General features: G+C 41.3%; 1 protein-coding gene across 1 annotated transcript in view; it reads right to left on the bottom strand.

Annotated features, from left to right (window-relative positions):
* The window catches only part of LOC102758216 (poly [ADP-ribose] polymerase 14-like), a 30,352-nt gene that overhangs the window by 13,709 nt on the left and 1,212 nt on the right, over window positions 1-15,431 (bottom strand). Inside the window, 8 exon segments of the mRNA XM_015570439.1 lie at window positions 961-1,039; window positions 5,432-5,653; window positions 6,385-6,618; window positions 8,763-9,097; window positions 9,135-10,335; window positions 10,367-10,524; window positions 12,391-12,421; window positions 13,961-14,163. Of these exon segments, the coding sequence (XP_015425925.1) occupies window positions 961-1,039; window positions 5,432-5,653; window positions 6,385-6,618; window positions 8,763-9,097; window positions 9,135-10,335; window positions 10,367-10,524; window positions 12,391-12,421; window positions 13,961-14,163 (2,463 nt within the window).

The raw sequence follows: 15,431 nt of genomic DNA, 5'->3' as shown, positions 1-15,431 counted from the left end.
GTTGTCATACAAAGAACCAAGAAAATGTGAGCAGTTCTCAAGGGTAAAGATACTCAATATAGATGCTTATGTCAAGATGATCCAGATGTTGGACTTATCAAAGACTTTAAAGTATCTACTATAAATATGCTCCATGAGGTCAAGATAAATATATTTGAATGAGTGGAAATGATTTGGAATGAGTGGAAAAATAGGAGTCTTTGCAGAGGAATATAAATTAAGAATCAAATGGACATTTTAGCACTTATAAATACAATATCTAAAATTTTAAAAATTTCATTGGATAAGCTCAACAGTAGACAGAAAAATGAGTCTGTGATCTTGGAGGCAGATCAATAAAAATTATCCAATCTGAAGAACAGAGAAAAAAAGACTAAAAGAAAAAAGAACAGATTCTCAGGGACTGGCAGGGCACCATCGAAGGGTTAACATTCATGTTATTCAAGCACCAGAAGAGATAAGGGAGAGACAAGTGCAGGAAAACTATTTGAATATATGACTGAAAAAATTCCCAAATTTGATGGAAGAAATATATATTTAGATTCAAGAAGCCTCAGAAAACTCCAAATAGGATAAAGCCAAACATGTAACAGCAAATTTGACAGAGAAGAAGCATTTGGTTGGTATTGTCTCTTTAAATATACCTATTTCCAAAAACACAGGTCACATCATCCTTAGGAAATACTAGCCTCATCACTACTTATAGCCCTCTGTATAGATTATCTAACTTGGATTGCTTAATCTTCCGCTCAAGATTGTCAATCATGATTTAATATCTCCTTTCTCACAAATAGATTTTTTTCATAAAAATCATCACTGCCATCTTTCATTATCATTAAATTGTCATTTAACAACTAGAAATAATTTCTTAATTTAATATTTTTTTCTGAACCCCCAAAAAGAGCAACAAAAAAAGAATAAAATAAATTTAGGAAAAATGAAAAGATAGCTCTACTGAACCTTGTGTATTCTGAGCCTTGGGAATTCTGTCACTGATGGAATTTCCATTAGCTCTTCTGTCAAATTCATCTGAAAATGCCTAGAAACACAAAGACAGTTTTGATTACTACAATCCTTATTAGATGAATGAATTTGATTCATCACAGGTTATGATCATGCATGCACAAATATTGATGAGAGAACAATTCTCAAAGTATTATTATTATCATTATGTATTTTCAAAGTCATGAAAATACATATATTATTTCTACAAATGCATCCCATGAAAATTATCAAAGATGGGAACAAAGATATAAATACAAAAATATTCATTACAGTGCTATTTAATAAAATCAAGAAGAAAATAAAACAGTTTAAAATCCAGTACAGAAATAATTAAATACATTTTAGTATATCCCTGTGTTAAAATATTTAGCAGCAATTAGGAATTGCATTTTCAAAGAGTAGTTACTAGAATAGAGAAGTACTCATTTTACATTATTAAATTAAAGAAGATTAACTTTAATTATATTATTATGACACCACTTTGCAAAGTAGCACATATGTATAGACGAAGACCATAACAAAATATGACTAAGGTAATTTTTGCATTTTGCATTGTTCAAAGTTTCTATAATGAATATATATTTCTTTCATATTAGGTAAGAGCAAGTAAGTTGCCAGTTGTTAAGAGAAAGACAATCACAAGAACCAAGGTACTTCAGTTTTTAACTTCTTAATTGTACCAGAATAGGAATGGCTAGTGGTGTAGTGCATTTTGGAGCAAGAGACTGTATTTTAGGTTTAGTGAACCTGTGAATTCCATTTCTTTGCCTGGTAGAGGCACCCCACAATCATCACATTTGTGTAAACAGCAACAGAGAATTTTGTTGGTAAAAAACAAAAAGTACCAAGTAACATCTTGGCTGAAAGGCTGATACAATAAAGGGATAAGGACTGGAATAGACTATAGACTGAGAGTGTCAGACTCATAGACCTCCAGGGCCCAGGCAGGAAGCTACAAGTGTAAAGGTGAAGTGATGTGACTCTAGAGGACTATACAGCACCTGCCATTCAGCCTCAGCAAACTGTTCAGACAGAAACCCACACCCAATGTGTCCGAATGTCACAGTGGACATCTGGAGTGTTATGTGAAACGAGATGCCCGGTGCATGAAATTCATGCACTCGGGGGGTCCTTTAGCCCAGCCTGCACCCTTTCAAAGTCCTGGAGCCATTGCCAGATGTCTGAACAAAGAGCTTAGCCGGCTCCCAATGGGAGTGAGCCTAAGTCTGCAGTTGGAAATCCTTAGCATTGCTGTGCAGGTGGGAGAGGCTTCCGCCACCACCGCTGCACTCACCAGTCGTGAGCCTGGCTTTTGGCTGAGAAGCACTCCTCCTGTGGGAGCACACTGGCCATCAGGGGGCAGCTCCTGCTTTGAGTGTCTGCCCCCTGGTGGCCAGTGTACATCATAGCGACTGGTCTTCTGCTTTTTGGCAATGTGCATATTAGCCTGTTATTATTATTATATAGGATGTCCCTATTTCCCCCCTCTTGCCCCCTCTACCCAGATCTTGCTCCCCCACTTCTCTCTGGCCATCACCATTCTGTTGTCTGTGTCTATGGGTTGTGCATATATGTTCTTTGGGTAATCTCTTCACCTTCTTTCATCCAGTCTTGCTGATGTCCCCCTCCCTTCTGACAGCTGTCAGTCGGTTCCCATACATTATTAAAATTTCTTTTATGACTCCATTATTTCAATTTAAAATCAAGCACCAAGATCTTTCAACTTTTATACTAAAACTAAGAAAGGAGATAGTATGTGCTACATACCCATCCATCCCATGATCCACATCACCTTGTATAATGCGGGTCATAGGGGGTTTGTTCAAAAGCATTTATTAACTAGAAATCACTATAGTTATTCAGACCAACTAAATGGACCATATTATCTTGCTCAGGTGGTTTGGTTGTCTGAATAGAATTTAGATTAGAATTGTTTGCTTTGTAAGAACTTAAAGGTGGTATTTAGATCCAGAAAAAAATTAACAATGACTTAAAAATTCAAATGGTCCAATGATTCATGAACATCTCTTGGGTTGCTGGCCTTGATCTGATCATTTAATTCTTGCACTACCATGGAACTTTTCAAACATTTAATGTCATTTATTCTTCTGGATTCTAAGGACTTGGTGGCAGGGATAATGGACTCTTATTAAATGCCTCTTGTTCTCTCATAATGTAGAGTCCAGTGGCTCACCTATAGCTGATGTTCAGCAAAATGAGAGCTGACTATAGAGAATCCATAGAGGTCGATGGACTCTCTATGAGTGAAGATGGTCCTAGTATTTCTGGTACCAACTCTCCTATTCCAGCAGGTGTGGGGGGTGCTGAGTTCATTCTTACCACATCCTTCAGTTGTATTTCATCCTAACAATCTTCTATTTATAGAACCAAAACTATGCTTTTATATTATGTATTAAAATTTCTGCGTTCATATGGAAGGAAATCCTATAGCTTAAAAGAAGGCTAAGGACATGTCAAGTCCATTGCAATATATGGGCCTTATTTGGATTCTGACTCAAACAAACAAGCTGTAAAATCCAAACATTTATGAGACAGTTGGAAATTTGAACATTAACTTGATAATTGATGAAATAAAGGAATGATTGTTAATTTATTTTTTGAGTGAAAATAGTATTATGGTGGTGTTACTTTTTTTTTAAGTGAAGGGAAACTTTTTTTTTAATTACATTTTTATTGACTTGAGGAGAGAGTAAGTGAAACATCAATGAGAGAAAATATTGATTGGCTACCTCCTACATGCTCAACAGAGATCGAGCCTGCAATACAGGCATGTGTGCTGGCTGGGAATCGAACCTGTGACCTCTCAGTGCATGGGACAATGCTCAACCAATTGAGCCACACCAGCCAGGGCCATGCTGTTGTTACTTTTTAAGTTCCAATGTCTAAAAAAATACTGACTTGTTTATGGGTAAAATTATATCTGTGATTTGCTTCAAAATAATATGGGGTCCTGGCAGAGTGGCTTAGTTGTTTGGAGTGTCATCCATACACCATAAGGTTGTGGGTTGGGCACATACTTAGGTTTCAGGTTCGATTCCCAGTAGGTGTGTGTGTGATGTTTCTCTCTCTCATTGATGTCTCTCTCTCTCTCTCTGTCTCTCTCTCTCTTCTCTTTTTCTCCCTCTCTCTCTCAAAACAAAAATCAATAAAAAAATTCTTGGGTGACAATGAAAAATAAATAATTTTTAAAATAATATGGGAAGAAAGGCATAAATGGAGATAGAAATAAAACATATTAGCCATAGGTTGATAATTGTGAAAATGAGTGATGGCTATAAGGGAGTTTATTATACTACTAGAGGCCCAGTGTAAGAATTCATGCAGAGGTGGGGTCTGGCTGGCCCGGCCCCAATTGGAGCATATCAGGACTGGGCCTGGTGGGAGGAGATGGTGGGAGGTTGGATGGCTGGTCCACCCCGATTGAGGCCCAATCAGGGCCAGGCCGGCTGGGGGGAGGGGCCATGGGAGGTTGGCCAGCTGGCCCTGCCCCGATGGGGAGGGGGGCCGATCTGGGGTGGAGCTGGGCAGAAGGAGGGCCTGCAGAAAGTTGGCCAGCTGGCTTCGCCCCCGATTGTGGTGAGGGGGTGATCAGGGGCAGTGACCAGGAGGAGGGGCTGCAGGCCGATCAGGGTGGTAGGGGCCCATCAGGGGAAGGGCTGGCTGTGGGGAGGGAATGCAAGAGGTTGTCCAATCAGCCCCACCTTCTATTGGGGTGGAGTGTGTGATTAGGAGTGGGGCAGCCAGGGGGAGGGTCTGCAGGAGGTTGACCGGCCAGCCCTGCCCCCTACTGGGGTGAGAGGGTGATCAGGAGTGGGGCCCACAGGGGGGAGTGGCTGTGGGCCAATCAGGGTGGTGGGGGCGCATAGGGAGCAGGGCCAGTTAGGGGGAGGGGCTGCAGGCCTATCATGGTAGAGTGGGCCGATTGGGGGCATGGCCAGCCGATCGGAAGGACAGGGTGTGTGTGTTGGGGGGAGGGGGGAAATTTGGCTGGCTGGCCCTGCCCCTCCTTAGGGTGGGAGAGAACTATCAGGGGAAGGCAGGATGGGGGTAGGGGCTCCAGTAGGTTGGCCGGTGGGCCCCACCCCCTGATCAGGCTGGTTTGCTGGCCACAGTGGGCGTCATAGCGACCAGTCATCGGTCCTTCCGATTGTCGCGGTTGTTGGCTTTTTATATATATAGATTTTGTTTATGTTTGTACATGTTTGAAATTTTCCTAAGTAAGAATCTAAATTTTTTTCTATATTCATAACTTTGCTTGAAAATTGCTATGCTACAAATAGTCTACAGTGCTCTTCTACTTTCCTGCACGGGAAATACATAAAAGAAACAACCTGTTTGACCAAGAAGACATTGGATACCATTAGCACTCAGTTGACAAAATAACCAGAAAAGAATGAAGCTGTACCTGAATATTCCCATGATCACTTGGGTGCAGCAGAAAGCAAACCTCTTGTAAAGTTGTTGGTTGATTGCTGCTACTAAATTTGAACACTTCTGAAATGATCAATTCAGCAAAAACAGTCTTAGGAAACCCCAAATTGCCTGTTCCTATGGCTGGAAATGCAATTGAGTTTAAGGACAAGTTCTCAGTGATTTCCAAACATTTTCTGATTATGTCTTGCATGATCTGAAAAGTACAAAGCACATCCTCATACATTTTTTTTGCCTGGAAATGGGAGCTAGGACCAAAAAAAGAGAATTTAGCAACTATGACTGTGGTATTTTTCTACTCCTTTCTGCTTTGAACAAAAGGCAGGCTAAGGTCTGTCAGAAGGGGAAAGAAAAATACAGGAAAAGGGAATGTAGGAAACCCTTCAAAAAGATTCACATGCACTTGGCAATGAAGGAAAGAATCAAAGCAACTACTGTTCTAATCCTTCATGCTCTTCCATTCTTCATGCCCTCACCTTTCCTTCCTCACTAAAGATGTGCTATCTTTGCCCAGCCAGAGTGCCTCAGTGGTTGAGCGTTGACTTATGAACCAGGAGGTCATGGTTTCATTCCTGGTCCAGGCACATGCCTGGATGGCAGGCTCGATCCCCAGTAGGAGTTCGTGCAGGAGGTAGCCGATCAACGATTCCCTCTCATCATTGATGTTTCTATCTCTCTCTCTCTCTCCCTTCCTCTCTGAAATCAATTTTTAAGAAAGGTTGTGCTATCTTCAATAACTCTTCCCCATCTTCAATAACTAGTATTCAGGAGCAGTCAGCTACACTAAAAGAAAGGGCCATAATGATGGAACCTGCCAAGAATGTGAAGTTATTACAGAAGAGAAACAGACAGAATGCAATGTACATTTTATTGAAAGGAGAACCAAAAGGTACCCAATTTCCCGGAGAATTTAAAACCAGGCCCCACCTTGAGTGAAGATGTGTCACCATTGTTCCAGTTCGGAGCCACCACGTGAAGCACTTGGTAGGACACACTCTGACCACTGGTTTGAAGAATTGTGCCCACGTCAACAGCTATCCCTTGTGCAGCTGCATTCAATTCCTTCTGGAGATTTGGCCCAGCTTTTGCCAAGAGGGCCTTAGAAAGGGGCCCGCTATTAAGGTTGAGATCCCGAGGAATGGAGTTGACGACAACATCAGCCTAAAGACAAAACCAACAATTTGTTTCAAATTCTAACAAAAAGCATTCATCAAGGATTACTGTATTTGAGCCATTGGACTTGGCACAATGGGGACAACTAAAGATTATTGTTTTCAGAGACAAATACCACCCAAGATAATGTTATTAGATACTTATTTAAGTTACACTCCAGGACAGAAGAGAGCTGTCAAAAAGTAGGATCACTGAAGGGGTCCAGAGGAAGTGCCATCGGTGGCCAGTGAGTACACCCTGTGTGATGTGGGCCCTTTGGGAACAGTTGAAGCAGGCAGGGGGAGACGGGGAAATCATTCAGAAGGGGAAACACATGCATGGTGGGTGTGAGCTGTTGAGCTGATAGACAGCTTCTACAGCAAAATGGTGCAAGCCAGGCTGGCAATGTTACTGGGGGGTAGACTGCAGAGGACCTCAAATGCCAGGCCATCTGGACTTCCCGACAGACAGTGAGAAGCCATGGAGGCTTTTTCAGCAGAAAAGTTAATGTGAACAGAATAATCAACTAGAGTAAGACACCAAGAGAAGAGAGGAGAAGGAATGTGACTAAGTCATTTTCAAAGCTGTCCTGCATGGGTCCTGGACGAGCAACACACTGTAGGTACTGTGGCATAGGAACTCACACATCTTTGGGAGAAAAAGGAATGGAAGAAATATCTTACTATTTAGTGTTCAAGATGGAAAAGGAATGGAACTCATTCCAATTACTGACTCACGGTCAAAGAGTTTCTTGTCTATGCATTTGGGTTTTTTTATGAAAAATAAAATCATTTTATAATATTTTTGAAATAGTGCCTGAACACATTCCAATCTTACCTTTACCATTTGTTAGCTGTGAGAGTTGGGCAAATTACTTAGCCCCTCTACGTCTCATTCCTTCATCTCTTTGAGAATAAAAATAATCGTGGAATCTACCTCATGGCATTGAATGAGAAAATGCAAGCCAAGCACTTAGCATAGTGCTTGGCACATACTAAGTAATCATTGTTAGCAATTATTCTTCTAATTATCATTTAAGATTATTATATAAGGAAGATGACCCACAGAATGGGAAAAAATATTTGCAAATCATAATCTGGTAAGAGACCTATGTCCAAAGTACATAAAGAACTTTTAAAATTCAGTAATAAAAAGATAACCCAATTGCCCTAGCTGGTTTGGCTCAGTGGATAGAGCATCAACCTGGGGACTGAAGGATCCCAGGTTCAATTGCAGTCAAGGGCACATGCCTGGGTTGAGGCTCCATCCCCAGTAGAGGGTGTACAGGAGGAAGTGATCAAGGATTCTCTCTCATCATTGATGTTTCTATCTCCCTCTCCCTTCCTGTCTGAAATCAATAAAAAATATATATTTTTTAAAAGATAACCCAATTTAAAAGTGGACAAAGGATCTGAATAAGTATTTCTCCGAAGAAAATAGGCAAATGGGCTTCACTAGGAATCTCTTCCCCAGGCCTGCCCACAATCCTCAAAGGAAGGAAGGAACATCTGGCACAGCAGGGGCTTCCAGGGCTATTTCCATTAGCTAGAGCCTGTGTTGAAGAGGTTGTTAAATATGTTTTAAAAAAACACATGACCCCCCTGGCAGACCTACAATAATTGTCCGCACATAGTACTCAGACCACTTCCAGGTGCAGTTTCCACTTTCCTTCCCACAGCTTCTTACTGGTGCTGCGTGCTGATTGGCCCTCAGACTCAGGCCTCCAGGCTCAACCTGGTTCAGCTCCATTGACGAGATTCCTGTCTTCTGTCTCCACTCTACACTCTAATTTTTCTATATATGTTATCAGTAAAATTGATAGGAAATTAACCTCAGATTTGCCAAAATATGACAGGTCTGAAGGCCCTGAAAAGTATACAGACCCTTGAAATTGTAAGCTATTATTGTGGATTTTCACATTTACTGGAAACCTAGTGATCTGAATATACTTCCAGGTCCCACAGATAACTGGCCACTCTGTATCAGTAAATGCTGTGGTGAAGTAGCCCAATTTTCTAAGGAAATTTGTTTCCAGGTCAGCATGGAGAACATGGGATTCTATCCCTAATTCTCCCTTGATCCTAATCTTTCTTTGGCAACAGACTCCCTGGAGTTGCAGCACCTAGTGGGTGTTCTGTAAAACGGACACTCACCGTAGCATTCTGCACGTCTCCTTTCACCAACAGGATCCTCAGACCTCCTGGGCACAGCAGCATTTTTCTGTTTCCATCACTGTTTCTCGGGCCCGGCTGGACTCCTGCAGGTACACTGGGCAGGGAAGCAGCATCAGGCTTGTTGTTTTTAAATACAGTTTTCACAGTTTCAGCAAAGGCCTCAACAGTCTTCTCAGCTAAATCCACAAGGTAAACCTCTTTCAAGGTGTATCCAGTCCAGTTATACTGGAAAAATTCCTTGATTGCCAAAACAATGGCCTCAACACACTGGGATAAGGGAAAGCCACCATCTCCAGAACTAAAAGCAGGGATGGCTATGGATTGGCATTGGCATTTAGCAGCCAAAGGAGCACTTCTGCCCATCTCTCCCACCTCCCTCCTTCTTTCCTTCATTCTGCAGTAGTTCTACAAAACAACCAAATGACCGTACCTCACGTTTATAATACCATGGTTTATCCTGGAAGGACTGGCTGGCTCCTGGCTTATCAATACTGATGCTTTTAACACAAACTGAATCCCTGGCTTGTTTGAGAATGTTCATTCCCTCCAGGACTTCGGCCTTTGAGCCAGTTAGTAAAATGCCTTTCGGTTTGTTCCTAGAATTAAAATCTACCTGAACCTTTAGCTTGTTCATCTTTATCTTTTGCAAGAATAGCTTCTTCTCTGCCTTTAAATAATCAATAACTAAGGGAGGCTTTACTTCAAGGAATCTCTCTATTTTCATGTTTTTTTCCACAAAGTCAGAAAGGAAGTGATAGATTTCATTTACATCTCTCACGCAGCCTGCAATAATGACCTCAGCTGTGGTTCCTGAAGTTAACTCATTGATCGTTACAGTCTTTGAGGAGGAATTATGTTTCTTTGGCAAATTCTTAGTGATGGCTTTCCATTTCTTGCTGTTAAGAAATTCCCTGTCCTCAATGTCTATGCACTTATAACTTAAGGCCCTGACCATTTGCTTCTCAGCTTCTAAGAGGACTTCAGAAGAACAGCCGGTTAAGAAAACAGTTGTGCCCTCTAGCTCATAAACTGCAAGAATTTTCTGTGCTATCAAAAGAGACTTGGAGAGTTCTGAACAGTCAGCCTGTTGCAAAAACTGCAAAACCTCAGGGGGAAGCTGAATGCTTTTCTGAACCATGGTGTACACCTTTTCCTGGACTTCGCACTTTGCCTTATACACGTCTATACTGTGTCCTTTAAAGCACATGTGTTGGGTGGCTCTGTCATAAAAAATCTCCATATCTGGGCACTCCCTGTGGAGACGCTCCTGCACACCGCTGTGGCACAAAAGAGAATACTTTCTTGGAGACATGGCCACTTTCTCCTTCAGACTTTGCTCTTCTCTTTTAACTTTTTGAGTGGCCTTTTCTATTAACTCCTTGATTTGTGGCTCAATGTTTTGTACATCCTCTGATTTCCCCACTAAGGTTACAATCCCCATACCTGTATCATATTCAATCAAAATTCTTTCATCTTCTAAGTCATTTTTCATGATGTCCCACACTACTGGGTCCACTTTAAATGGACTAACTTTAAATCTAGACCTGATGCCAAAGAAGGCTGTTCTTTTTGTGCAAGAACTTCCATAAAGAAAGATCCAAAGATTCTTTAAATGGTGCTGGAAGCTTGATCAGAGGCTTCTCCTTTCCATACAAAACTATGCCCAAGGAGGTATAATATGGGAACACAGAGAGCGGCATATTATTGAGGTCAAGCTCCTTGGTCATGATGGTGTCTAACACTTAAAAGGAAGCAATAAAATAAAGTTATCTCAGGGTAATATGTTTCAAATGAAAACAAACAAACTAAACTTTCCTGTTTGGGGGGAAGGTGGAACCCTAGTGTTTATAGAACTTTGCTGTTACAACATGGTATTAATAGCAGCTCTAGTTTCAAAGTGCTCAAATATAAATTGACTAGAGGCCTGCTGCACGAATTTGTGCATGGGTGGTGTCCCTAGTCCTGGCCAGTGATCAGGGCCAAGCAGGGCTGGGACACTGGGGCCTACCGGCCCCAGGAAGGAACAGGGTATGGGACGTTGGTCACCGGCCCCAAGGAGGGAGCCAGCCCTCGATGCCCCTGGGAAAGGGGCCTTGTCTGCTCCCACCCAGCCCCAGCTCCCCATCCCAGCCCGGGGCCAAATGGCCAAGTAGGGTCGGGAGAGGAGATGATGGTCACTGGGCCAGGCACAGAAGGAACAGCTGCCCCCTGCCAGTGGCCAACACCACTGGCTGGCCGCAGGAGGTTGGCTGTGGGAGCACACAGACCACCAGGGGGCAGCTCCTGCATTGAACATCTGCCCCCTGATGGTCATTGTGCATCATAGTGACTGGTTGACCAGGTGCTCCAGTCATTCTGGTCTTTTGGTTGTAATGGTCGCGTGGGCTTTTATATATAAAGATATATATTAACACTACACAGGTATCCCTTGTATAATGGAGGAATTACTTTCTGGCCAAGATCACTGTATGGTGAAATTCTGTTATGTAAATTCTATTTTCTGTTTTTGTGATTACTCTGCTACATCACCACCAGATTAAGAAATAGATATGACTTTGGTCAAAAGTATGGGGATACTGTTTGCGCCAGTGTAAAGAATATTTTGGTGTTTACAGCCAACCTTGTCTAAGAAACATGCTATGTGCTGTTTCTTGTGCCTCTCACAGTTTTAGGCTTCATAGATGATTTGGATTCCATTATTACTTCTCAGGGGAGGCACACAATAATAATTATCATAGCTTACTAAGTGCCAGACACTATTCTAGGGGCTTTATATATATTTAATTAATTTAATCCTCATGACAACCTTTTGAGATAGAGACACTATTATTATCACTATTTAGAAATGATAAAACTCTGGCTAGTTAAAATTAGATAACTTAAATAGGGTCATGTAGACTGTAAATGTCTGAGCTAAGATTCAAATCAGTGTCTGTTTGACCCCAAAGCCCACACTCTTGCCCTTCTACCAAGGGTTCCAAACCAAGGTCATCCTCAAAGTCATCAGAGCCCAGCCCAGAGACTGATTCAGCAAGTCCTGCACCTCCCCCATCCCTGCTGTAATCAGTCTCTTGCCACTTTTACTGGGACAGTCGCTAGGATGGTATATGGGCATGTCTGTGTGTGGGTGGGTGGATACTCTTCTCCCCAAACTCATTTTGTGGTAGTTATCAGACAGGTACACGGAGTCTAAGAAGGAAGGGAATTAGAATGAATTCCAGTAACAACTTGGATTAAAATAGCATCCTTGTGGAAAGATGTTAAAAATAACTTCACTTGTAATGATTGGATCCTAGGCAAGCACTTTGCAGATATAATTTCATTTAATCCTCATAATGTTCCTGCAAGGTAAGTAATAGAGGAACTCTGTTTTACACATGAGAAAACATAGGATTTGGTGGGTTTAGTAACCTGTCCAAGATCACAAAGCTAGTAAGCACCAAAGCCAGATCTGAACATGGATCTATCTGATACGAAAACCATCAGAGAGATCTTAAATTTTCCATCCCATTTCCTCTTCTGTAAAGAAAGAGTAACCAAATCTAACCATGCAGGATATTATGGGGATTCAGTGAGATACTGTGGCAGAAAACAACAAAAATCTCACGTGCAATAGGTGTCTCATAAGGGTTCCCTTCCTGAAGATTTTGTGAATCAGATATTGGGAAATTGAGCCAAATAATTTCAGAGTGAAGTGCCTAACATTCATCTCAAATAATCTACATATAAAACAATATTGCTAAATAAATTCTGTTCTTAACCCATCTTTATCGACAGTTTGCCTCATTATTGGTAACCCACCGTAAGTGGTGAAATATCCCACAAGAAAAATTCATGTTATAGGTGAATGGGAAACTGGGGAAAAGTGGAGAACTTAAAAGCATTGATTATGGGCCCAGACTGCCAAGGTTCAAATCCTGCCTCTGTCACTCACTAGCTGTGGAACCTTGGTCAAGTGATTTGACCTTTCTGTACCTCAGTTTCTTCATTTGTAAAATAAGGATTATAATAATAGCAATGCCTGTAAAGCAATGTCTATAAATCCACTTTGTAGCACTCTGCAGAGCTCTGCAAATGTCCAGAGTGAAAAAGGGAAAGTCAGTGTATCTGAGACCCTGTAAATCAGGGAATGTGCAAGGTTAGAGAGGAGGCATGACCAACATAGTCAGATGGTTCAAAGATGTCAAGTGAAATGGAACCTTTAATAGGATCCTACTGTTCACAGGTGTAGCTCAGATATAAAATAAGCCTCAATTAAATACATCCTATTGTTAGTGGTACCCATGTAACTAGTCATTCTGAGGATACACCCAACTGCCCCATGCCCTCAAGATGTTCAAAAGCCCCAAAGTTGTCTACTCCCACCACTGGTTGGGAGCTAAGTTCTAGAGTAGACAGCTGTATGTAGCTCTACGTTTGCCCAAGGAACACTAGGTCTTTCATTCTATCTAAAGCGAAACCATGCCTTCTTCCCAATTTCTCCAATTTATAAAAGCTGAAGGGAGGTTCTTACAAGAACCCCATGAAGCAATTTATCTTAAGTGGGTGGCATATCATATGATCCTATCTCTTGCTCCCCCATTTAATCCCAAACACGAGGTTTTTCTTTCCCTGAGAAGTCAGGTTCCCTAATTCCTCAGCCTTGACCTCTGAACATGAATGCAATCTCCAAGCCTGCTTTGCAAGTGTCTCAGAGAACTGGCAATTTCTGTCTACAAAACCCTCAGGAGTGCTTCCCTGAGCTTCTGCTGGGCATGGTTTTCACAGGGTCACTGCACCCATTGATCATATGAAATCGCCCCTATTAACTTCTGAATGATGACCCTGACAGGTGAAAGGGGACTTGGTGATACTTTCTAGGAGCATATGAATTTCTGAGTATTTCTTTACTTAAACTTGTTGAAATTAACTTGAGAATTTCTGCCAAGTATACAGCTAAAAAACACAGATAATCTCTTTTTTAACACAGTATTTCCAGGATTCTAAGAATTATATATTTTTCAGGTGTCATAAGTAGAGACTTATGAGAGAAACTTTATATCTTTCAACAAAGTGACATTACTTCTTTAATGTTTGAATCACTGGACACATTAAGTATCATATTCCAGATGAACAGGATTCCTAACTGGATTACCAAGGAAATATATGAATAAAAATAAAATACATCAGAATTCAACTTCTTCAGTAAAACATTCAATACTGACAACTCTTCCCCCTCCATTTTGAGGATTTTCAAATAAACATTTCAAATTATAGGAGTCAACATCAGGCGGCAGGTTTTCAACCCTGATAGTTTTTGTCATTTCCAGAAGTCTTGGAGAAAGCTGAAGTTGTGTCACTGAATGGTGCATGGCACAATCTTCAACAAATTTTATGGTATCTGCAAACCAAAATTAATCAATCAGAAAATTATGATTATATTTTTATATTACACAAAAACTGTCTGAATTAATAGAGATAAATAGGGGAGCTAAGCACTCAAATTTTAATTCCTAAATGCAAATTTACTTGACTAAAATTCCCAGTCTCTGAACAATGATGCATCAATGAATGTCTTACCACAGTGTTGTGTCCCTACCTCTGCTCACAGCCTGCTCCAAACCTTCTTTTTATAACCACCTGAGTACTCTCTACTATTCAAATCTCTTCACTTCACCCCTGTCTCAAGTGTTTCAATGGCTTCCCATTACCTGCAGGCATGAGTTCACATTCCTGAGCTAGTTGAAGTATGTCCTTTGCTATTTGACTCCAAACTAATTTCTAAATATCACCTCTGGTTATTCCATGCCATTCATTTTATTTTCATACTGCCACAGAAACTAGTCATTATTCTGAAAACCTATTCTTTTTTGCTTTTGTTTATATGGTTTCCTGTGCTTGAAATACCCTCCTCCAATTTTTTATCTTAGTCCTATTGCTTCTTGAGGACTCATCCCAATTATCTCTTTCAAATAAATAATATTGATGCTGGGCCCACATTGAATCAGGCACCGTGCTAGGAGCTGGGGAGGGAGAGTGCTGAATAGAACAAGTTCTTGAACATTCACCTTCCAGGAGGGAGGAAGTCTTGAAAGCAAACAAGTGGTCTATTGTGGTATCAAATGAGGCCATAAGACTAATATTGGCACTCAGACAAGGATTCCCAGAGTCCTTGTCACCAGTCTGAGTTTTGAAGGATGAAGAAGAGTTTGCCAGATAGGTAAGGGAGGAAGCATTTCAGGCAGAGGGAACAGAAGTGACATTGAACATAGTATACTGGGGACCTGATAGCCTGGTACTGCTGAGTGTCTAAGCTTCATAGAAGGACGGAGGCAGGGCAAAGCCACGCTGTCTTGTTTGGGTCCTCTTTCCTCCCATTCCCCACAGCCTGCTGTTCACAGCCAAGGGAGGCAACTTTTCCTCTTGCATCTTCGTTGTTCATTTATGTATTGGTTTCACCCTGCCCTGTAGGGAGTTCCTGAGAAGCAGGGACCAAGAATTATTCATCTCGGCAACATCAAAATCTCATATTATTACCACAGCACCTAGACATGTGCACATTGTAGGCATTCAAAATTTTTGCTCAGTAAACAAAAGGAAGTCCATCTAGTTCTACCTTTATGAGAAATAATCATAAACTTGAAATCAGAATAGCTCCCTTTATTGAGT

Source organism: Myotis davidii, unplaced genomic scaffold, assembly GCF_000327345.1.
Source record: "Myotis davidii unplaced genomic scaffold, ASM32734v1 scaffold367, whole genome shotgun sequence".
Lineage (NCBI taxonomy): Eukaryota > Metazoa > Chordata > Mammalia > Chiroptera > Vespertilionidae > Myotis > Myotis davidii.
The sequence above is the reverse complement of the archived record's forward strand: the minus strand, read 5'-3'. Positions and strand labels throughout refer to the sequence as shown.